The sequence below is a fragment of the Apostichopus japonicus genome, chromosome 16 (assembly GCF_037975245.1).
Source record: "Apostichopus japonicus isolate 1M-3 chromosome 16, ASM3797524v1, whole genome shotgun sequence".
Lineage (NCBI taxonomy): Eukaryota > Metazoa > Echinodermata > Holothuroidea > Aspidochirotida > Stichopodidae > Apostichopus > Apostichopus japonicus.
The window spans coordinates 38,813,252-38,839,303 of NC_092576.1; the positions used below are offsets into that span (position 1 = coordinate 38,813,252).

At 35.7% G+C, this 26,052-nt stretch overlaps 1 protein-coding gene across 2 annotated transcripts in view; it reads right to left on the minus strand.

The window, feature by feature from the left end:
• The window catches only part of LOC139982301 (uncharacterized), a 55,268-nt gene extending 29,216 nt beyond the window's left edge, over positions 1 to 26,052 (minus strand). Inside the window, exons 1-6 of one of the 2 annotated variants that reach the window (XM_071994998.1) lie at positions 25,840 to 26,052; positions 23,782 to 23,972; positions 21,019 to 22,535; positions 16,820 to 17,031; positions 15,179 to 15,255; positions 14,021 to 14,076 (exon numbers count right to left, since the gene is read on the minus strand). In XM_071994998.1, the coding sequence (XP_071851099.1) occupies positions 14,021 to 14,076; positions 15,179 to 15,255; positions 16,820 to 17,031; positions 21,019 to 22,535; positions 23,782 to 23,872 (1,953 nt within the window). In that variant the 5' untranslated portion in view covers positions 23,873 to 23,972; positions 25,840 to 26,052. Of the gene's footprint in view, positions 1 to 14,020; positions 14,077 to 15,178; positions 15,256 to 16,819; positions 17,032 to 21,018; positions 22,536 to 23,781; positions 23,973 to 25,751 lie in introns of both variants that reach the window. The other variant, XM_071994999.1, reaches the window with a different exon arrangement.

Sequence of the window (26,052 nt, forward strand, 5' to 3'; positions counted from 1 at the left end):
AAAGGCACTTTCAGTGTGCATTTAAATAAAAAAATTACATCTGAATGGTGGGACTATCTATATCATATTTTAAGTCATGCTCAATACTGACTTTCACAGTAGGTTTGGTGATTTCTTTTCATGCGAAGGTGATCAAAGATAGCTGCAATACATATGCATGAAATGAAGAATGCACCAGTATGCTATTTCTTTAACATTAAGTGAAGTACATGGTGGCTACAGCACAAAATGAATGAAATGAAGAATTCTAATGCTTGACACTATATGCTTGGTTATTTTATGCATAGGAGGTCAAAGATACAACACAGAATGCATGAGATAATTAATTTCAATGTGTGACAGTATATTAGGTGATTTTTTCATGCAAAATTATGTCAATTATGGCTACAACACTGAATGCAAATGTCAAATATTTTTAGGAAAATCCTTGTTGAATAATTGAAGTCAACAATGCAAACACAACTCCAGAGATCAAAATGATCCAATGAAAAATGAAGATTAAGATTAGGTCATTTCATTACAATAATTCAATACAATTCAATATAATATAATAATTCAATTTATAGAATGAAGACAGTTATACTGGTGATAATTAGCTTCAGTGACAAGAGTCTCAACATAACACATGCAGACACTTATGATTAACAAACAAGAGCCAAACTAAGTGTCATACAATAGGGTATCAATTATTATTGGTTTTATCGAATTGACAGATTTGGTTTCTCCCTGTTAATACAGCAAATTCCATGAAACTTGTTTCAACCTGTTGTGACTTAAATGATAAATACAGCAGGAGCCACTACTGCTTTCTATTGTATAAACTTGTAAGTATCTTGTTGAACTTGTTGTGACTAATAACAGTCAATTGGTGTTGAACTTGCTAATCCTTTTTTTCTTTTTTATTTCTTTTTAAAGTCTCTTTTCTTATTCCAATGTGGCACATTGATTCCACTATTAAGAAGGAAAAAAAAAAACTCTCTAAGAAAAATGTGTTGTGTGAATATTGTGTGTTGAAAAATAAGTAAACTTTGATAAACAATTTAGAAAATTGGCAATGAACAGTCACATAACAACAAGAGAACAGCTAAAGTAGAAAGGATTTATGCTCTGCAAGAAGGAAGATTGTGCTGATGATCAGATATACACATTTTAATGAATCACCCATGGTACAATGTTTGTAATGTGCATCGTGTAACAACAATGTATCATGATGATATATTGATGAAAAACTAAGCTGAGTAAAGCCATGTGAAATTTACTTTAACTATCATTTGAGATTCATCCAAATGGGCATCACATTTACAGTAGACTGTCAATTTTGCTTTTATTAAACATGAAAGTTGTACTGATAAGAAATTAAATTTCACATTAATTAATCAATGGAGGTAAAGTGATAGAAATGAACAGTGTATCAAAGGTACGCTCTATTGGCCACAAATATGATATATACTCAAATATGGTCACCTTTTGTCAAAATTCTTAATTGAAATGGTTCTTGATTTCTTTTTGTCGAGAGAGCTGAGATCCAGCCAAGGTCTTTGAACAGAATGGGCACTGTGACAATCTTTGTGGACATCCTTGCCTTTGCTGAAGCGGTTTATGAGCTGTAAATAAGAAGTAAAAGAAATGACAAATTGCACTTAAACCATAGTTGCAAATGCATTGGTAACACCCACGGTCACCACAGACTGCCCAATTAGATTCACTGTACACAGAGCCAATCATTACTGATATCGACATTGATGTCTTCTTTAATTAAAAAGAAATATAGATTTCAATAAATTCAGATGAAGACACTTTCACAACGTTCACGAAGTGTTCCCAGTTCCATGCTTCTTTCATCAGGTTCTGGTGTAAATTTTCCTGTGGTATATGATATATATATATATGATAACAGCCTAAATTACTTATGAACTCTGGTTGGATTATTCATCAACATAGCCATATTGTGGTTCAGAATGATTTAAGGGACAAGGGGTTTTACAGTGTAGTTAGTCCAGTCTTGTCTTACAGTGTAGTTAGTCCACTCTTGTCCACTCTGTGTGTTTCACCACTTGATTTCACATTGCAATAAACCAATATTACATGTGAGTGACAGATTAGCAATGTTGTGTAGCAACGGTACATAACGATGAAGAGAATGATTAATACAGGCTTCTACATTTTAAAGGAAAAAAAAAATAATTCATTTCTGTTTTACTACACTTAACTGTTTCAAACTTTCATTCTGGCTGACCCAAAACAAACTATGACGGCAATTAAAGGGTGTGAAGACTCGCGCAAAAAGAACATCTAATGCCGGTAATCTGACCTAGTTTCGAATGAGGTGTAACAGAAGTGTTAGACACCACCATCGATGCCAGAAAATACACACACAGCTTGCTACCGTCGGTAATAAGACACTAGTGTACAGTCAGTGCATACAGCTGCGGTCATTACCCATGGCACAGTGTATACACGATACAGCAATTGACATCTCAGGTCCAGCTTAAGATAACACGGTATCACGTTTCATTACTGTCAGCATTTTGAAGCGACACGAACAAAACTTCACTTGCAAGCAACAGAAAGTTAAGTTTTGCAGATGGCCGCACGCGGTTTGGGGCGAGTCTTCATTGCCTTAAATCTGAAGTAACATAGACATAAAAACTATGGGCTATGAGCTTCCTGGTTGACTATGGTTTTACTTCTTGACATTTCCAAAAGCAAAGCAAGCTTTTTTCAGTCAATATGGTGCAAAAACACATAAGTTTAATCAAATTCAACTCTTGTATGAGACATAACTTGGAAGTTAAAGAGGGGATGAAATGGTGGATTTTCATGTCTTAGAAATATTTATCTACATTACTTCAACACCATGCATTCACTACTTCCCGTAAATGCAGCTGCCAAAGCCAGAAATTCGCTGTCGAAGTATTCCCTAGAGAACTCCCGAGCAGACACTTGTGAAAAAAACCTGCAGTTCATATGACGTCAGTAAAGGGACCATTTCAGCCAAAGCCGACTGCCCGATATTTACTGTTACGGCGTCATTCAGTTTACTACGTACAGGTAACTACAACACACTCTCCTCATCAACTGAAAAAGTCATCTCCCGAATCTTCCGATTCCGAGGAAATGGGCCTTTACCTCTTAGAACATTCAAAAGCTTTGACAACAATTATCTTCTTGAGGAAAAAGAAGAGGAAATAGTTTTTGAGGGTGATGAAGATATTGATGTTTTATCCTATCAATTGAGCCCCTTGCAGAAGAATTGTAATACGTTCCCGATGGCCGAGACGCGTTGTTGCCGATGGAAGTCCCCGAGCAGAATGGTTGGACTATCCTGAACCGAAATTGGACGGTTGAGCATAAACAAAACCACCATTATTAAGACCATAATATGAGTTAAATTTACTCGAATGTCGATGATCCTGCTACTTAACATAGTAGCAAATCTTCTAGAAATTGTGTTACTTACAGTGCAAGGGCAACCCTATAGTACTAGTAGTAGTAACATGGGTCTAGACCTAACTAATAGACGTTCTATAACAGGCCAGCCTGTGTAAGTTGTATCATCCAATTGTTACGTTAAAATCATAACACAACGCCAGTCACCTAATCTCTATTACTAAAGAACACTGCAACAGTGTAATGTTGTGTGTACTCAGAAGTTTAAGAATGTCAAAAAAGCGTCTCGGAAGTGAGCTGGGTTCCTCGACCATATATACAACACTTTTTTTGGAAAGATTTTATTGCCCGACAATTTTTGATTGTTTATTCCTGGAGGATGCAAGCTTTGTTTGACACAAATTGTGTATCATTGGAAAGCTACGAGTGTATATAAAATGATGATTCATAAATCTGTCCATTTCACCCCCTCTTTAAGTGTCATGTATGCCTACAGATTGTGTGCTTGTCCTTATGTAAATGAGTATTAATGGTTGACCAGCTTACTGTGATGAGGATGAATTTCCCCATGCTCTTTCTTCTCCTCATATCGGACATGCTTAAATGTGAATGCTTGATTATAGTCTGACTAAATTTGTATATGAAAGGATGAATTCAGGCAAGTTTTTGAGTGGAATTCTTCTTTATAAATTGATCAATGTCTAAAGATAAAGAGTTAATATCTAAACAATGTACCCACTGCTACTTGAGGTTTTCAGACTTTGGCCTTGAATTTCAACTGAACCCTCTAGCCTTTAGATGAAAATGGTCCCTAAATAGCCTTAATTGTTGTTTCCAGTTTATTACCAAAGTCAGAAAAGTTTGTATTGCAGTATGTGTAAATGCTACATTGCAAAATCTGTTGTGTTGTGACCAATTATAGCACGCAATAGCTAGGAAAGTTTCGTAATTATGTTATCAACCTGCCACCTTCACTGATGGTCACCATCGAGGTAAATGAATCTGGAGGATTCATGTCAATTGGGCGCGCGCGTACCATGCATGGAGGGTCTTGTGATGTGTTCCAGGGTGGTACCAAACTGATATTTCTGTGTAGCAGTTCGAGAATAGTGTTAGTGACTTTGTGAAAGATTTGTCGGTTCGGACATGGGAACTACAGGCATAAGAAGGTACTGGTACTTCATAGCTAATATGCTAACGTTAGACATGCTGGCACAGAGCAAGTACAGATACATTGGGCTTGCAGCGGGAAATGTCGATGTCTGAATTGTATTATCAAGAACGATTTGTTGTCGAAAAGGATTGTTGAACTGGACGTGTTGCTGTGGGGAAATGTTTAGTTCAGTGCAACCATGGAATTCTCCATGGGACAGAGCCTAATGCTGCTCGACGGGAATATAGCTATCACGTTAGCTATGCACGGTTATTGCTAGGTAACGGGTGTCGTCTGCTGCTCTAAGCACGCGTACACATTTACGTACTAGTTGGGTGAAATCATCATGCGTAATGGGGAGAGTAATTTATTAGTACCACCCTGGAACACATCACATGACCCTCCATGCATGGTACGCGCGTACTTACTGTGTGATAGTTTCTCCAGATTCATTTACCTCGATGATGGTCACTATGAAGTAGTCTGCACAGCTTGACACTGTGAGGTTCTTCGTGTAAACACTGTGTGGTAATATATCGTTATATGTCGACAGTGTAGTTTACAAGACAGTGTCTATACACAAAGATTCTGATACAAGGAAAGATATGTGCCAGGCAGTGCAGGCTAACTGTTAAAATGAGGTCATTTTACGACCATGGCAGGTGGATTACATAATTGTAGGAAACTTTTTTTTGCGGTAGCATGCTATATTTGGGGCCAATACAGCAGTATGACCTATAAGATTATATCTTCAACAGTTGTTCTGTTCTAGTCATATACCTCACTTTTTTATACGTGGTTTATTGTACAGTAACATAAAGATGACATAAAAGCAAGCAGAGTGCAGTTAGCTGGATATTTACAAGGTACTTCATTTAGTTAGCCGGCTAAGGACAATCCTGTGGAGAAACAGTCAAACTCACCATCCTCATCTGATTCAGAGACTGAATATTTTCCATCTGTCTTGTTGTTGCAGTCAGTTTGTGTGTGTTTCTGCAAAACAAATATCCAACACATCATAATTTTGGAAGATCAGGAAGATTGAACATAACTAGCTGAATGAGATGAAATCATGTACAATTAAAATAGTATATGATGTCAAAAGTCCTATATACAATATTTTAAAATCAAATGGTAGATTATTCAAAAACTATTTTACACCATATATGATTAGCTGTTATCAGCATGCCTCTATTCAATTGTGTGACATGTCAGGGTAATTGCTTACTCTACAGAGAGTCATTGCATTTTTTTTTTGTACAGGGAGAGTCAAATTCTTATAGCAAGAGAAAATAGGTGGGACATATACTATGTGGTATGTACATCCCTTCAGCTGAAGTGGAAGCCAAGAGATACAAATTTACAGCCCATTTGCCATCACCATTCCCCCTACCCTTCAATGGGGTGTATACTAAACCTATACAGGTTATAGCAAAAGTTTCAAGGTATACAATATTTTGTGTGAAAGTAACAAAATTACAAAATCAATAAGGGAGTTATCTCTCAATGTGATTTGGCATTGGTTCAATACATACCAGGAGTAGATGGTGGTAAATGTAGGAATTGAACAGAAAGTGGGTTAAAATAGTACATAAATGAAATACTACTATTGCTACCTTTAACCTCAAAGTACAGGATAGCCAAAGCAATGGAGGTCAAGGCAACTCCAACAAACCCCCCCCCCCCCCCCTAACATCCTTAGCTTCAAGACAGAACGGAAATGTTTTACAGCCCGGCCCCTGAATGATTCTCCCATTGCAAACAGGGTAAAAAGGGTCTATGTTAAAGGTATGCTGTATTGACCCCAAATATGCAAAATTTTCAAATATGGTCCATTGCATATGGTCATAATTTTTATACTCTTCATATTACCACCCTGAAGGTAATTTACCTCACTGGGACATCCAGCCATCTTCTTTGCTTATTTAGCATTATGGGAAAAGTTTAGAGGGTAATGCCTCCAGGAAAAGTGCAGTTTGAAATAATATAGCAAGTATAGCATTTAGTTAGGGGCCTATACATCTTTAACCTCTATACATTAAGAGTGATCAAGAGAAATATATTGGGTTGGGATAACTTAAGTACATATAGGCAAAGGTATTAGTAAGTATATAGGAATACCACCTTTGAAATTAATTTATTAGCCAGGCAACAAAAAAGGAGGGCAGAGGATATACCCAGTAGCTTATCAAAAGGAAGGGGATCAAACGGGGATCAGGACCGCCAAGAAGTCATCCCTTAGCTTCCAGATGGAAGGTATAACAGAAGTTTTTTAAACAATACCGCTGACATTTGTTCATCCCTTAGATAGAAAAGAACAGGGCAGGAATATGCCCAGTAGCTTGGACAAACAAGGGGGGGGGGGGAGGCAGAGCATCCACAGGGAAGACTTAAAAACATAATCAGGACCACCAAGAAGTCTACCCTCAGCTTCCAGATGGAAGCCAGCTGGGGGTACACTTCAGAGCCCCAATGATCACCCCCTCCCCCCCCCCCTCCGATCCTTCCGTTGGAAACAGTTTAACATAGGGTCTATGTTAACCTATACACATTGAGTATTGCAGTTATCAAAATTAGACAATCAATAAAGGAAGCACCTCTCAATTTGATTTTACATCGTTTCATGCATACGAGGGCATGGAGAATGGGTGAGGGTAGAGATTAAAGGAAAAATGTGACAAAGATATTTGGGAGTAGGTGAACATTATTACATATAGGCAAAGGTATATTGGGAAGTATATCTAAGAATACTACCGTGAAATTAAATCGGTTAGATAATAAAAAGAAGAAAAGTAGGGTAGGGATATATCCTGAAGTTTAGCCAAACAAGGAGGGGAGGATAAGGGGGGGGGGGATAAATCAGGACCACCAAGAAATCTACCCTTAGCTTCCAGATGGTAGCCAGCTGGGGGAATATTTGATAGCCCATCAAACAGAAAATGTTATAGCCAGGGGGAGTGTATAGCCTAGTGGTTAACGCCGGCGTCTCCCAGTCATGAGATCCCCGGTTCGACTCCCCGCCGACAGCAATGTGTGTCGTCTGGCAAGGGTGTTGTTCAATAACAACTTCCCGACATGGACGTTAAATGGATGTGTGCCGAGAGATTGGCTACGGTCAGCTTGCGAGTCTATAGGCCTCCATGGCTTCTTTCGCGAGTTCCTGCTTGCGGGAAGATCACTATACATACATACATACAATAAATCCCTGTGGCCCATTGCAAATATGGATAATTGGGGACTTTGTTTACCTCTTCATAATTGAAAGTTATCAATAACATAATAAGGCAATCTAAAAGGGAGGAAACTTTCAATGCTATCTTGCATTGGGTCTGCTTAACAGGTTTAGAGGAGGGGTAGGGTCGAGATTGAAGAGAAAGGGGGAGATGTTTTGGAGTGGGGTAACATTATTAAGTATGCTATATTAATAGTGAACTGTCTAGCACTGCTATTTTTGACCTTAATGTATGTACAGAGCAATACAGGACAAGAAATTCCCCATCCCCTTGCCATTTGTTGCAAAACAGAAGCCAAGGGATAATTTTTCACAGCCCCAATGTTTCTCCCCATTACAAACAGGGTCAAAAGGGATCAATGTTAACCTCTGCACATGCAGTATTGCCTGCAGTAACAAAATTAGGCAATCAACAGAGGAGGCAACTCTCAATGTGGTTTTAGAGTGAGTATTCTAACTTGGCATACACAATTTCTTAAAGTTATTGAATGAATGAACAAACATTTACAGATACACAATGAACATGAAGTTTACCCACTAAAAATCCCAAATGCATAAATGGCAATAAGATGTATACAGATCAACCTCACTATAGTGCTTTAATATTGGATTCTATGCAGTACTCTTTTTGCCTTTTTCCAATTTATTTGGTATTGACTTGTCCGCTTTCTAGTGAATACTTTAGGATATATTATTCCTTTCAACATTTCATCATGGACTGGTTTAACTTTAAGTTATGAGTAGGGGATAATTGCTATCTGTATGGAATAACGTATGAAGCAAGCATGAATGAGTTCTGACACATTATTACAATGTCAACATTAAGTTTATTTAAGGTGATCCTAGCAGGTTAGGGTCATGTACCATAGATCCTATTGCTCAATTGACACATGCTTTTGCAGTTTGCTTTCTTGCATTGCAATTGCAAAGAGATATCTTATAGTTTTAACACATTGACATAGTCCCAGATTTATCCATTTTATTAAATGTTTTCTTTTAATGGGGTTGCAATAAAAATAGATATTTAAATAATCAAACATAACCAACTAGTCAACCAAATAAACAATCAATCAATACTGTAAAATAAAAGCAAGCCTTTGTCAAAGTTAATGTACAGTAAAGGCTGTTAAACGAACTACAGTATTGATTAGATGAGCATGATTTATATTGCTCTGTTTTACGCAGCCTTAATTTCTATTGATGAATCTTTCTTAGATGATCAATAAAGCAGAAGGATTACCTTCAAAAGGCCACAAAAGGACATGTTTTCCAGGCTGGAACTGTCATTGGTCGCTGCCTGGAAGAAATTTCATTTTGTAGATTTGAATGAAGTATAATGAAAGAGTATTTTAAGTAAAGGGCAACACTAAATATAAGTGTATTTTATATGAAATAGATTTGTGGTTTCAAACTAGTGTACTTAAACCAGTAGTCAGCCAAGTTAGCCAACTTTTGACTGCAAGAACTTTTGACAGCAAGAAATTCAGGCACTCAGCCATGAACAAACTGATTACCAGCCAATCCCATGCTATCCGCCCTTCCCCTCGCCCCCCCCCCCCACAAACTCACACCTCCACAGAAATACAAAGTCTTAACTCTCCAGAGAAAGGGCTTATCAGAGTATCACTTTTCTGTGTGGTAAAAAGAGCTAGTGCACAGGTGCAATCATATCCATAAATGTCTGCAACTTACCTGACTTATAAACAAATTTGTCCGAAACAATAGAATGGAAAACAAGTGCAACAAAAACTTACGGGTACTACAGAGTTATCTCTGACATCACTGTCTGTAGCTTCTTCCTCATTCTCTGGCTGCTAAAGAGAAACAAATACTCCTCAATTGATTTTAATATAAATGAAATTCAATGCACTTTAAAGAATTGATGTAAGTAGAGATATGAAGGAGAAGGGGGGGGGGGGTTCAGGTACCTAACGGTACTGTGGTAACTTCTCTAGAATTACTGTAGAACATTACCAGACAGAACATAACATAAACAAATCATAACAACTAAAAAGTACTCCAATGTTGCTTTTTCACTTGGGAAGTTTGCACTTACTTGTGCATCATTACTTTGAGTAAAAATATTGGCCATATTCCGAGGCCTGTTCTTATGTTACAACTGAACATTAGACGTAACATACATCAATTCTTGAAGAATCAGACGTGTTTACTGATGAAATACAGTAGCAGCTTGTGACTATGGCGACTATGGATTCGAGTCGTATCAACATTTCTAAAGTAACTGTAATTTATTTTTCGGGGGCATTGTGGCAAACATTAAACACAATGCGGCAATAGGTTTCCTGAACAAACTTATACATTTTGTACAAAAATATAACTTTACATTTTACGTCGGAACCGGGTAGTATGTTCGGAACCAGGTAGCAATCAGTTGGGCGGGTACTTGGGTTACTTGTGCAAAGACTAGTTTATATCAATCTCATGTCAAAGCTTTAAAGAGACTATTGCAGCCGGATCAAGACCTTTTCTGTATAATTACATGACACAAAATCTTACAATTTTGCAAGAAAATTGGTATGTGTAGCAATTGAGATGTGAGATGTATACATCTCCCATGATCACAGAAACTGCAACAAATCAACTAATTGTATCTTAAAGATCTGTACTTACTGGCCCCATATTAAGCATGCTATCACTTTAAAAGCTTATGAGATTACATTCTAGCTGTAGACTGTAGAAGTTAAAAAAAAAAAAGCTCTGACTTCAAATTAGCCTGGAAATATATACATCATTCTTCTTATGTTTTTCACTAGTATGTGTTCTTCTGGTACAGTTCAGTTTGCAAAGACGATGAAAAAATAAATGTTGTTAAACTGATTGATTCTGAGAGGTTCAGATCATGTCTAGCTTGGCTTGAGCATTACAGTATCTCTTGTAGAGTTGGCATGTTGAATGTTGGAACTTGGAATACAGCAAGCACACTTTAAGTTACATATAAACTCTGACAAAATGCTTTGTACTAAGTTTAACTGGAAAAGATACAAAATTTAACAATGTACTGTACCTATTTTGTCATCTATCCAACAAGATGTCAATGAAGTGTGATCTGTTTTCTCTTTGCAGTAGTTAATAGCTGCCTGCAAATGGCTAGTTTTTCTTAATCTTGGACATAACTTCATCTACAGGTCTGAAATACAAAATAGGTGTAAGATGGATGGTCACAACTCTTCTAAGACTAAAGTAAAGTAGGCCTAGGATATGTTATGTTACTCTATGAGTATTATACATAGATGTGAGTTCAAAGACACCCTTCTCTAATCTGCACTATTTGAACAATTGTGTCTGGCCATAAATGAGTAGAAAATTCTAGACTAGTCAAGCATAGCAGGCTGGTGGGCTTTATCTCCAAAAGGTAGGTTGAAGCGTGAGCATTCTCATTGTGTTCCCTGTTGATTGAATATACAATCTTATATGGACTAAAATGAAGTCAATCCACTTCCATAAGTCATGAAGATTTTGATTAAACAATTGTCCAGCCTAAGCTCAAATTTATTGACAGCCAAACCTTCCAATATTTCCCTATCAAAGCATTGTTCAATTGAAATTACACAATTCACATTGCACTAACAAATCAAAAACCAATTGCATTTCATCAGAAAAATATGATGATTGAGAACTCCTTGGGTCCTTTATTCAAAGAAAATGGCCCAATACCACGGTAGTACTTTATTGTTCAAATTGTTGAGTGGTAATGGCAGTGGTGACAGCTGCTTTGATTTGCCAGCATGATAAATGTGATACTTACTTTCTTAGTGAGGATGCATTGAATTAGTTGAACTTGCGAATGATTAGCCTACACATAGTTTGTAAGTTGTAGGACTACCAGTACTGCAGTACCTAGTACTAGGTATCACCATTTAATACATTACACGTGCAGTAGTAACTAACTGTAGTATAGTAAAGGCTTCATGATTGACGCACCCTCGTAATTGACACACCTTCAAATATTACTAGCAACGATACAGCAGGCCACCTAAAGCAGAATAGCAGTGTAACAGAATTACATATTTCATCAGCTTGAATCCATTTCAGCTATTTGCTGACCAAATTGTGGTTTTTCTTAAGCTTTTAACACACTCCACCCAGTTGTGCACGTTTCTTGGTCATTTGGAATCTTACACCCTAAAAATAACCAACATTACCTCAATATGATACCACTTATCTCTGGGACCTGACCTGTCTGAGCTTAGAGGCTCAGAGCATAGCAAACTGCATACAAAGTCAATTGATGTATACTAAGGCCTCACTACACTACACTACAGTTAGCTTATCAACGAATGTGTCAATTTAGGGGTATGAAAGAACAAAGTGGCTATTCTTACGACTAGTTGTAAGAATAATTTCCGACTACGCATGCGCAGTTGCTATTTTAATGACCAGGAATACTGTTTTTACGACGAGGAGTAACAATAGTTTGCGGTTAGGGTTAGGGTAAGGGTTAGGATTGAGGTTTAGGGTTATGTTTAGGGTTAGGGTTACCCCTACTACATGACAGTTGCTTTATTTACTTTACTGCACTTGAATTTGCCTTTGTCGTAAGAATAGTTTATAAATAATTGTTACGACTCGTTGTAAGAATAGCCACGGCCATGAAAGAACTTGACACGGCAGACATTTTGAGGTCAAATTCTGCTCAATTGTACAGTGCAAAAGCACAGAACCCTAAATATTTAGAGATCATTACATTTCTGAGGAACTACACATATGAAAAACACATACAGTTGAGTGATTTGGATTTTTCCTTGATATACAGTACATCGTTGATCAAATCCTATAGGCTTAAGTGCGTCAATTATCCCACCATGATACTAGTAGTAGTAACACGTAAATTTAGGCTACAATTCTTCAGAACAGCAAGGAAGCCCCAAAGCCCCCTACTCATGACTTTCAAATACAAACAAGTAGCCTAATGAATGAGATAGGTACTTGTTCGGCTCGGCACACTCGATACCTCCTACCCTATAGTACCTAGCTTAGGCTTTCCTAAGGTACAGTATGCCATACAACCGGCTAATATGCACAATTTCCATCCAATAATACTGCTGTTAGTGGCGACAAGTTTCACATAAAGTATATTGGATATTCAGGCAATGCGTAAGCCTTGGTTTCAAGTGAGCACCTTATCGGTAGTCTTTCGCCGATAAAATTACAGCTAAAATGAGATACTTACGTTGCTGAATGATATACAGGATGTGTACAACAGTCGTAGCCTACTTCGCGTACGTACGAACAGTGTATACCTCTGTGCTGTGTCTAAACAGTTGATGGCGACATGTCGTTACAAGTCTCTTACTGCGATGGTCTAAAATTGCCAATTTTCGTTATTTTACATCCAGAATATTCCAAATTTCACCAAGAATAGCAATCATGTGTCTTTAATACAAATTCGGGATGTCGCTGATATATATATCCTAGTTTTCCCGTATATTGAGCGGAAAGTTGAGGTTAACATATATCCTACATACACCGTATGCGAAAATAACGTCATATACACTGTTGAGTGAGGCTCAGATTTGCACTGAAAATGCTCTTTATCGCAAGAACATACAATTAATTCTAAGTTAATTTCTGATAAATACCATCATGTTGTCTACATTCGAAGTGAAATTTGTTTACACAACGCACGATATTTGAATTGGTAACGTCTCAGACTTATGTTTACCAAGAAGTTGGTAAACAGATGCCCAAGGTACACATAGGCCCCAGCTACCACCCACGAATGTAAACATATGCCCGCATTCATAACTATATATATATATATATATATATATATATATATATATATATATATATATATATTGAACATTTAAATTGTACTTATATTTATGTATATGTATGTATACACATATATATTTTGTTTTTTCTTTTCTTTTCTTTCTTCAGGGAGTCTTCCACATTGTTAAGCTTTTAAGCTTTATGGAAGACTTCCCTCCACTTTTTACTTTTGTGGCAAAACAAATAAATAAATAAATATATGGCCATCATGACCAGTCGTCTTGTACGGGATGGATTAATTAGTGCACGTAAACACGATTTATATTTAATCGTGCGTATAACACTCCATGGTTAGACATTAGAGAAAAAGAACAGACAGTTTATACGTAAAGAGTTTAAGGAAAAAATAAAAAGCAGTGTACTCCTTATTTGTTACCATGCAAACAAACACACACAAACACAACACATCCAGGCAAATTCATTGCAATATAAACAAAAGTCTAACCAACCTTCTTCCATCGACCGGTTTGGAGATCAAGATAACAGGCATTACTCGGCCACAAAACTGAAAAAGAGAATACAATGAAATTAGCAAAGTATATTTATTAACTTAACCGGAGCATTGTATTTAAGACTCTCAGTAGATTATAAGTAAGCTACCTATTTTTTTAGTACAGATATATCATTAAAAATAACCATTTTTACCACTAGGATTTTAATTTAGGATCACACTGGTCTACTATCACTATGACATTCGCCGAACATTCCCTCACAGCAATGAGCTAACTTATCTTGCATTTTAGCGACATGGAATTGTTTCAAATATTCTAAATAAAATATTATACGTCAGCATTTCTACAATACAGCAGAACAATAAGTAACACATATTAAAATGAAAGAAAGGATCACAGTACATCCTGAATGCAGTTAATATTTATTTACTATTTTAAACTCTTCAACTTTGAAAGGATTTTTCTGGCTACTTATTGTTTCCAGTAAAATATGACGTAGATGGTTGAATATCACTAAATATGATGTCAATTATGTCATTCTACAAGCCCTGTGTTTGTTGCATTTACACAATATTACTTAGATCACTATGACGTCATATCACTCATCTCATAATTACTAGCACACATGTACCCGGGGTCGTTTATTTATATACTTATGGTGTAATTTTGCCATACTTTGAACCAACCTCTGATATATTGGAGTGTTTTTTTTTATATTTTTACCAATGCAATACAAATACATCCATTTGTAATGTTTTATCAACAATGTATGATAGCCACAGCATAGTAGAGTAGTTTATCATTGTGGTATTACAACTGTTTGTTACATTACACAGTCTGTACTGTAACAATTATATAACTTGTATTGAAACATACTGTAATGTTAGCCATACCTTGTATTGTAACATAATGTAGTGTTAGCCTCACCTTGTATTGTAACATACTGTAATGTTAGCCATACCTTGTATTGTAACTTATTGTAGTGTTAGCCATACCTTGTAATTTAACATAATGTGGTGTTATGAGCCATACATTGTAATGTAACATACTGTAGTGTTAGCCATACCTTGTATTGTAACATACTGTAGTATTAGCTATACCTTGTATTGTAACATACTGTAGTGCTAGCCATACCTTGTACACACATAGCCATACCTTGTACATTCTTTCTTTTTAATTCTTCTGGGATTTTCTCTGGTCTGATAGATGCAGGTACTGCGCAGTTAACAAACCTGTGATATAAAAATAAATCAAATGATCTTGTGTTTCTCTTTAAAAACTAACAACCAGCTGACGTTGCTATATCCAGGTAACCTATTGATACACAGAGAATACATAATTATATTATATCAACAAAATGCAAAATATTTGCAATTAAGATGACAGAGTTCTATTGAATCTATGTTTATGGGAATATATTCGGCGTCCGTACGTTTTCAAAATTTAACCTATGCAATCTAATTTACATAAAGAAAGTGAAGAAGGGTAAGTTTATTTATTTTCTTTTGGGTGGGGGGGGGGAGCTTCTTTTATTAACATTAATTCTTCGTCTAATTTAATTTCGCTTGAAAAAATTGTTAAAAAATTTACAATATTAAAGCAGCATTTTGCGTTGGGTCGCTTTTTCCCACCTTTTTAACATGTGCATCGATTTTTTTTAGATGTATCAATCATAAAACAGCAAACTAAGATACCATCCAAGTTTCACCCTGCCAAGAGCGTTAATTAGCGAGTAATGAACGATTTATGTCGATAACGAGTAAAAGTGTCCTCGACAAAGTTTTCATATCTCCAAATCCACTAGTTTGAATTCCACCAATCAGTGAATAGTATGTTTATTCATGAGCATTTTGCGTTTGGTCGCCGTTTTCTACTTTTTTTGACATGTCCATCGAGTTTTTTACATACATCAAATCACAAAACAGCAAATTAAGATATTAGCCAAGTTTTTCCCTGCCAAAACCGTTCATTGGCGAGTATTCCACATACAAAATTAATCGCATTCAGTTCCAAAACCCACTAGTTTGAATTCAACCAATCAGAGATGCAGGTTTAGTTATGAGCCGTTGCTAAAAATAGATTCAAGACTTTGCGTTGGTACAACCAGGGAGTTGTTATGCAACTCTCTGGTACAACTGCCATATAGACTGTACACAAATCAAGCGTGGTGTTATATTATCTGTCAATGACGTTCGTAGTGTTTAAATATTCATATTATGGGCGAGGTTTATTGGGTTCCCAACGGAAAATATCTTGGAGAACAACAAAGTTGAAAGTTACATTTTTTCGACTTTTATGCCACCATTTGAAGTAAAATATAAATAGATAAGCTAGTTATGTATGTCGTTATGGCATAGTGGAGTCAGTGAGGTTGAGAAAAATCATAGAAAAGGACGCAAAATGCTGCTTTAATACTCATCCTCACAAATACAAATATTAAACATCCGTCATTTGTCCCAACTAACATTTTTTAACAATAAAGGATGACAATGATCGCTAGTAATATTTTACAGCTATTTCATGATCCTGTTTAGTTATATGATCTAACAACTTCTCATTCAGATGACCATACAATTCCAATTTTCCCCAACCAAAATGTCCCTTGATATTCCAATTTACCCGGCGAAACCAACCTGTCCCTTGATATGATGGCATCTTTCATATTATTTGTTGTCAATTACCTTTTTGTCGGACCTTTTATTACATGATTAAATTATGGAGTAATTGCTTAATTTGTTTTGTAATTATCCCAGACTTTTCCCTCCTCATATTCATTTTATCTTGTAAGTTACTTACCAAAGTTTCCTGCATTTCGTAGACGGCAATATATAGTTCAATAATCCTACAATATCTTCCTCAGTAAGTTTTGGTTGGTAGTCAGTGTCTGCATTAACTAATAACTTCTCCAGTGATGAGAGGCTTGGTAGAGCAATACCAGACTGGAGGATGATGGTGTTGTTGTTAACCTTACTAAAGGAGCAATACAACCATAGTTCAGATATGGAAATCTGTAGAAAGATAAATAAAATGATAAACTGTGGATCATATATTGGTATCTGAAGAAAGATGGGTAAATGAATGAGCTATATTTTGGCTGGATGTCCTCATTTACAGTAAGTATTATTGAACATACTTACCACTATTAACAGTGTATTAGCTTATAGAAATTTAATGAAAAGCAATAATAATAATGCCCCTCCCCAATAGAAAAGTATTTTAGAATAAAAAAGATTAAGTAAATTAAACAAAATGAAAATTGTCTGCAACTCACAACCGGATGCGTAGTTACCGCGAGTACGTAGGAAAGTCTAGACTGTAATGACAAAGGTCTGCTTCCCCAAACAATATAGGAAAAGCCTCGAGCATCAATTTATACAAGTGATTGCAGATCTCGAATTAAGTCATTTAGGCTAAGCTATTGTCCATTTGCCCTTCAACCCCCCCCCCCCCCTCCTTGCAGCATTCCAGACTATCTCAACAGAACAACACTTGTGCCTGCTGGGTTATAACAATATATAAGTGGTAATCGTTATACCTAAAAATTGATATCAAAGATTTGTAAGCAAGTAAATTAAATCAGTTGTTTTAAAATTGTCTTCATAGCTTGGTCTACGAACACGTATTTAAAATCAAATTTCTTTTTTACACGTCTGTACACTCATCGATCATCAAATCAGGGGCGGTTGTAAGGCAAAAAATGTACATAATGTAAACCCCAAGAACGCATTTTCCCTCCTGACACATACAGGGTAAATACAGGAAACACACGCCCGTGAATACCGCTTACGAGCTACCGTCAAGTAAGCGATATTTTATGTTATACATTTGGTTTCCTAATATTTGTTTAACAAATTCCTCGCCTATGAATTTCTCTATAAAATGTAATCAAATTCTTTGTCGTGTTTATCCAAAGTTCAGCTATTGTACATTTTGTTACAGCATTGTCCAACCACCCCCCCCCCCCCCTCTGCCCGAATAAACTATACATAACAAACGTATAATAACTGTCGCGGCTGGAGGCTATCTATACCTGATAATAAAATCTATAAAATCTAATAAAATATATCAACTACACCTAACAGATGATATCTATAGATTGTAACATGAAAACAGTCTTTTGTTTTGATTCTATTCCTAACTGGATCGACGAGCCCACATTCATGTTTACCAGTGTTGCGTGATAACATGGTACGAGATAATTTAGTAAATTATATGTTGATATTAAATCATAATTGCTAAAATAAATGTTTCTATTATTTTCCACCGTTTCTCGTTTCCTACTCTGTACACTCATCGATCATCACATTAGCATTAGCGTGGTTAACCAGGCCTCAATCTACATACAGTCATCGAAAGAACAAACTTTTCGTCCCGACATAGCAACCAAAACACACCCGCATGAACCGCTTACAAGCTAGTGCCATGTAAACTCTTGTCAGACACTAGTTTATATAATAATATTTTGTTTCAACAACTGTAAAACAAATTCCATGCATATGATATTCTCTCAAAAATGTTGGCTGTAGGCATATTCTTTGCCGTGTCTAGAGTAGTAGCCTATTGTGCAGCTGCAAATGTCATACCTTACAGCATCATATTTGCTACAGTAAATATCTTTGCTAAAAATGAACGACATTATCCTAATTCATGTACCACTACCACTCTAAATGTGACCGCACGACCAAATCCATTATCACTACCAGTACGAGGGCTAACTCAGCTCTAGGAATGTATGATTCGATTAGGGCCTACCGATATGTTACTCTGTCTCTATACGTCCGGATTAGTGTCGAATTAATAACTATTCTAAAATAAGTTATATTCCTTAACAACAGCCATTTAAATTAGCATACAGCCATGCTTTACGGCCAGTTGTGATGTCCTAGCCTATCTTGACAGAAATAAACAAACCTGTTACTAGTAGGCTACTAGGTCCATGCCTTACCATCTAGAAATGGTTTCTTAATTTCCAGTAGAATACTTAGACTTACCTTTAACGCAATATTATTTAAGAAGAATTATATCATAAAGCGGTGATAAAAGTATAGACCTAGCCCTATATAGCCTAACTGTGTATGTCCAAATAAACGTTCCGTTTTCAACACAGTCAAAACACCGTTATATTGTAATGGTCGATGCGCCTGCACTGACGCGCAGGCTGAATGGCTGAAATATCAACACCTGCGTACCCTATTGTAGTAGTGTTAATGCTTCAATTGAACAGTTGTTTAGATAAGCTGTGAATAGTCTACTGTGCGCGCTGTGATTAGGTTAGCGTAGCTCGTCCGATTTAACCTTTTTGAGAACAAAATATTTATTAAGTATGTAATATTGCATTAAGATAATGAATGATAAACGTAACCTACGAGTGTTGCTGACAGGACGAAACGTCTACTAAAGATGAAAGCCAAATACTGTGCAGCAGACCCGATCAGATAAAACATAAACAACAGTGTTTATATATATATATATATATATATATATATATATATATATATATATATATATATATATATATATATATATATATATATATATTTTACTATATCTACTATATATATGCTTTATCTATATCTACTATATATATACTTTATCTATAATCTTTTACATTAGATTCCATGTCATCAAAATAAATACTACCTTTTGTTTAATTTTGAAATTTAAAGTGCCTTGTTTTTGTAGTTGAGAGTGCCATTCTGTTATTAAACTGCTTCACTTGTTTGAAATATGAATATTGAATTGTCAATGAATAATTGTCCGTTATGTTCCGATTCTGGGATTTGTTGTATAGGATGCTTGGTGAATCAATAGTAGTCAGGAAGTTTCTATGTAGTGTAGTTAGCCACAGATCAAACTGATCCCACCCCCCCCCCCACCCATGGATGCTTTTCTCATCTCCATCCTTGGAAGGAAGAGGAGGAGGGTTGCATCGGAGTAATGTGTGACTTGCTATATCAGGAAAGTCTAGTTTTACTGGTATGTTCATCAATAATTATGTCATAATGAATTATAGTACTTGTTTGTATACCGCCCTTATTAATTGACCCGCTAGATACGAAACAGACAATACTAAGCATGTTACTTGCGTGTTGTAACATGCTCATGGGAGATTGAATCTTGAGTTTTAGTTTCTTATACATTTATTAATTCAAAAAGTAAAGGAGTGCAATGTAGAATTACATTCAGGAAAGATAAAAAAGAAGCTCCGTTGAGTACGTTATATAAATATGAGCCCACAATAACATAAGTGATACAAGCAAAGGAGATAATACCAATCCGGAAACAGAGAGAGGGAGATAGAGTATCGAAAAACAACAAGAAAAGTAAGCAGCCTTTATAAAGCGATAAATGTCATAGAAAGAGAGAATTCTTAAATTGGCGAATGACTGAAACAGTGTTTATGTAAATTAGAATAATTACACTTTTCTGTTAGATGAATAAAGGTTTAATCTTAATGTGTTATAAAGAGTGACTAAAACTTTACCAGACAATATATCACGAAGCCAAAGTATCTCAATTTACATATCAATAGGAAATTGTCTTGGAGAATAAAGCAAATTACTGAGACAAAAGAATGAACCTTTCATAGCATTCTAAGTGGACGCGAATGGATTAACAATGGATTTAGTCGGACGGGTTATGACGTAAAACTGTAGCCATTTTGTGCAAAGCGAAACAGCAAACCGATTGCATAATACAATATGCAAGACCTTTGCGTAATACTGTAATATGCTACGTGCAGAAATGACGAATTTTAAACAATCTACATAATACCCAAATAAATATTCACACGGATATGATATTAGATTGCATTGGTATTATGCCTAAGTGAAGATTTTTTTTTTACTATATAGCACAGAGTGGAAGTTTGTGTGTTGGTTTTCACTTGGTATCACATAACTGTGGTGCATCAGAAAGTTGGACAGTGATTGAAAAATATATTCATACATAAAATCACATTTACGATTGGAATGTGTATCCTCGATAATACTTACGTCATGACTTGATGCTATCTGTAGCAGCTGTACGGTAGACCTCTGTAGTAACTTACTGTCATCTTTGTCGATGATGACCTTCTCAGCACAGAGCTCTGTAACAGTTTTCTTGATCTCCTCAATGTCTCCATTTTGTTCCAAGATGCAGAGGATTGCAAACTTATTACAATCCTTTTTCTTTTTCAAATGTTCGATGATTTTACTCGCAGCTGAATGGTTTACTCCACATGCGAATCGAAAAACATACTGGAGGTCAAATGGATCCATCTTACTTACAATCTGTTCTAGTTCAAGCGCATTTCTTGCATTTACAGTGACAATCGCTAACCTAAACGACGCGAACCATTCACATAATATTTTATGGTAGAATCTTACTTCAATATTGGTCTTGATGTCCCCGCTAGAAGTTTCACTGTTTGAATCTTTAGGTATTTCCTCCTCTACTAAAATACCCACACGGATATATAGATCATAAAACTGTTTACCAAGTCTCTTACAGAGCTGTTTTTTATTCCATGTAATTTGCTGGTTTTCTCTGTTCAGACCCTCAAATGCTACTTTATCCAGTTCAACGTGATTATTTTCATATTCGACAGAGTTGCTAACTACATTGTGGTCAGATGCCTTGTTTCTTGCGTGACTATGGAAACATTTTAACATGTATACAAAAAAGTCTGTTACCGACTTAAATTTCCGAAAGTCGTCTCGTTCATGAGTCATGTGAGCGAACGTAACAAAGAAAAGAGGTACTTGACAAATGTCATCAAGGATTGGGTTTTCTCGCAATCCTCGCTTGATTTTATCAACAGCATTTTCGTTATTTTCACCTGTTATAGCCTTGCGAATATACTGGTCACGCGCTCTTTCGTCAAAACCAATTAATTTTAGTCGTTTTGGTGTTGACCTTTCGAAGTCTGTTGGTGTAAACCTAGTTGTCAAAGTTACATCAAATGTTTCAAAAAATTTGGATTTAATGATGCGCCAGATATCACTTCGATTACTTTTTTCCCTATGTGGATATTCGTCAAAGCCGTCCAGAATTATTTTCACTGTATTGCATCGTTGCATAATATCTTTAATGTCTTTGTAATTCAAGCGGGACTCACTTGACAATAATATAACTTTGATAGCTTTATAGATTGATCTTACATTTCCCAACTGTCTAAGTTTCAGAAGAATGAGTACATCCGCTGCAGAGACAGGAGAATCCTTAACACCATTACACCAGTCATACGCTAACTGGAGGGTCAGAGTTGATTTACCATACCCAGCTTCACCCTTCACAATACGCCTAGTATATGACTTTGAACTCGAATCAGTAAAAATGTCTTTATACGAGCTCAAACGTTCTTTCTGTGAGTTTTCGGACTGAGTTTCTAAGACGTGTTCAATACCTCCCTCAACAAAAACCTTATCTACACAATATAGTCTGTCCTTTATGTAGGGAATTGGTTGTAATGCGTCATACTGCTTCTTGTAAACAGTCCTCAGAGAATCTAGAAGTATGCTCTTCTTTTCTGATAGAAAATATTAAATAATTAATGTAGTTAAAACAAACACGTAAACGTAATGCTGAGAAACGTCTGAAGGTATTTCTAGTATATATCTTTATTTTATGTGCTAAATAAACAGCTAATTTAGCAGCAAAATCAATAAAATATTGTTTACTATACTTATAGTGCATCTAGAATTTACTCAATTTAACAATCTAGTAGGTCACTCTAATAGGATAATTGAAACTGTCAGCACAGTGAACTAGTCATAACATCAAGTAGCGATTGTTTATACACTATTTAAATTCCTGTGTGAGATATGTCATCACTGTGCTTGATGTTATTTCTTTCACTAACATCTCAGTACATTTCAATACCAGGTAAGTCACGTTACATTCATGTTTTTTAATCTAGGTCAGCTCATAACATATACATTATTCAAGTACTTGTGTGATACATAAAGCGTACAAGTACCAAAGATAGGGTCTGTTACAACATAACGATGGCTCACACGCTTGGCTCTCTTGAGTATTTGTCATTACCCAATTAAGGTTGAATGTTTTATCTTTCTTCTAATGACACGTACTTAGCAATCAAGGCATTATTTGCAATTTCCTTTAAACGAATTCATTGATGTCACTAACAAAAGCTGTAAGTGTTTCCATTACATGTAATACTAACGAAACGTAAGAGGGGGAGGGGTGTACGGGTGGGGGACTAATGTCGGTAAGGAATTAGTCGTTTCGTCTGTCTTTTATATTTTCCGATGTTTCTGTCCCTTCATGTTATTTACAACTCGAACCATTCTAAACACAATATCTTACCCAAGGGAATCAGTTTACATTAGCTTAATGAGATTCACACCAAGACACTACCATTAGTCTATGTGATAGAGACAGCTGTCAAGGGCAACTATGAAGAAACATTTATTCTATTTGAGAGATAACTCAACATTACTGTATTTTTATAGAGAAATAAACGGATTCAGATCCTAGTGGCATTGACATAACACATCTTTTAAGTGACAGCTCCCAAACACTATTTTTAATTGGGATATCTTCCAAACTGAACTATTTGGTGGTGTTATACCTGACATATAAACCAAAGATGATGATTGGGTCTGTGTCCTCAAAGTCACATTGAATTTGTCTCAATTTTAAGAACAGCGGTGACGGTAATTATATTGGTACTACAGAATGAGGTGTTTGTTAACGTAATTGTGTAATGCGCATGCTAAAAAAAAAAAAAATACAGTGAATGTGTCACTTACCTTCTAAAGTGAGTGCTGACTGTGATGCTGACGCCGTTCCTTTGTGAGTAGGCTGTTTCTTTCTCCGAACGGCTTTCTTTTTACCTGGCATTTCCAGAGACTTTAAACAAGGTCAATGACTGTCAAATTGTGGTTGAGGTTAATGTTGCGGCATTCATTGTCGATTTTCTTGTCCTCTTCGATGGTCTGTGCTAAAGTACACGAAGAGTAAACAGACTGTAACAACCAACTAGAATCAACATGAAATTTAACTTTAGTACGCCGTGTGTATGAAGCATATAGTTTGGCTGACAAATCATAATACATTTAAAGAGCAAACGTAGCAAAACTGACATTGTTATAGTTCTGGTAACATAATTATGAATAAAATCCTGACTGCAGTCAAATTGGGGGGCTATTAGGAAAAACAAAAAAGTCTGACATTAAAGTTCCAATACAATATAGATATAACACATCATCCAAACGATTAACAGAGTTAAAGCATTTGCGAAAACAACTACCAACTATATGGTTTGATAAAATTGGAATCAGAAAAGTTCATATGTACTTTCGGGCGTCTGGTGGATATAATATTTACTCTTCATATTTTTATCATGAAGATAAAGAGATCTTGAAGATTGTTTATCATAATTTGCGACTAAACTAACAAGTCACTACATGTCTAAATGCACGTTCAAATTCAATACGATTAGCTAAGTTAAAAGACGGATCTCTATTATTTAGATATGCAATTTGTGAAGCTGCTAAAGAAACTAGCTATTTGAAGTTTGAGTTTTTTACTTGAACGTATATTAATGCTTTACAAAAATGTTATATCGCAACGAATAATCAGTTGATATATATTTTGAACATCGGAATATTGAAAATTCCAGATGCACTGTGCTTCACAAAAAATAAATCATGATTTACTTTTTATAGTAACGTACAACGTCAACATTTGAAAGAAGATTCAACAAACTCAAAACTAATGCAGCGTATAAAGAAAACATGTCTTAAAACAATGAATAAAGATATAAAGTAACATTGTGTTACCTATTTTGATATTGCAATGTTATTACTTTTGTATTAAATTATCGATTAAAAGCATTAACTTTTTTAATGTAGGTAATTAATGTGACATGCAGTGATGTAGTCTTGATGAAGTACTTCTGAGAGTTCGAGGTATCAGTGTCTAACAACAGCATATTATAATCCGAGTACCTACTACGAGTACTGTTTCATCCGAGTACTTTTTAATTGCCTTTTTGTTACTAAATTCACAAGAAAGTTTTGTTTATAACTTCTTCTTTGTGATCAATAGCTACGTTTATAACTTTTCTCTTGTGATCATTGTTATGGCGACATGTTGTTGAATCAGATATGATATTTGTGATGAACACAACAACATTCCCTAATTTAAGGGTCCTGCATCAATAACAAAGACTTGAAATGGCTCTTTAATCAGGGCCGTGGTGTTAACGATCAACAGTCACTACATCTTTACAGCAGCTATCGATGGCTGTATCTTCTACTTCGTGTTTTAATTATTCATACTATGCCTATGTGTTCCTGTTATTCATAAATAAGTGAAATAGACTGTTAAGTTAGCTATCTCGATTACTTATAATACTGTGGTCATTTTTTTATAAATTCGTTCCCGTTTACATTCATAAGCATTGACGGGCGCAAATAAGAGTAGCTGGTGGTAAAAACCGTCGTAGCAAAAACCGCCAATCTGTGGGAAATAAATCATTAAAATTCTCTTCCACGTAAACCTTTTTCAACCGCAACAAAAAACGTTAGCTTATCCCTAATATAATACTTATTTAATATCCAAAATACTCATCACGATGCACAATTTAGATCCCCTACATCGCATTTGTGATTTAAAATTGGTATTTTAGCTTCTACTTAGAACAACCGTTAGGTTCATTTGAAATCCAACTTTATTGTACATTAATTGAAGCATGGTGATAATTAACAACACTTACTTATATTAATGCCATATTTTGTAAAAATAATTCCTCGTGACCTGCGTTGATGTTTCTAATTTAACTTAAAACAGAGAGCGAAACTTGCCTCTTTTGTACTGGAATTAATGAACTATCAGTAATTTCTTGAAATGAGCTAACGCCGTTGACACGTTCAGCGACTGGTAATATCATATGACAAAGTTCATATACACCTTACTTGATAGTAATTTGTTCGAGAACACACTTCGGGATATCGTTAACTTCCCCTTATAACCAAAGTTTATGTTGACATTTGATAACTGAAATCGGGTATATATCA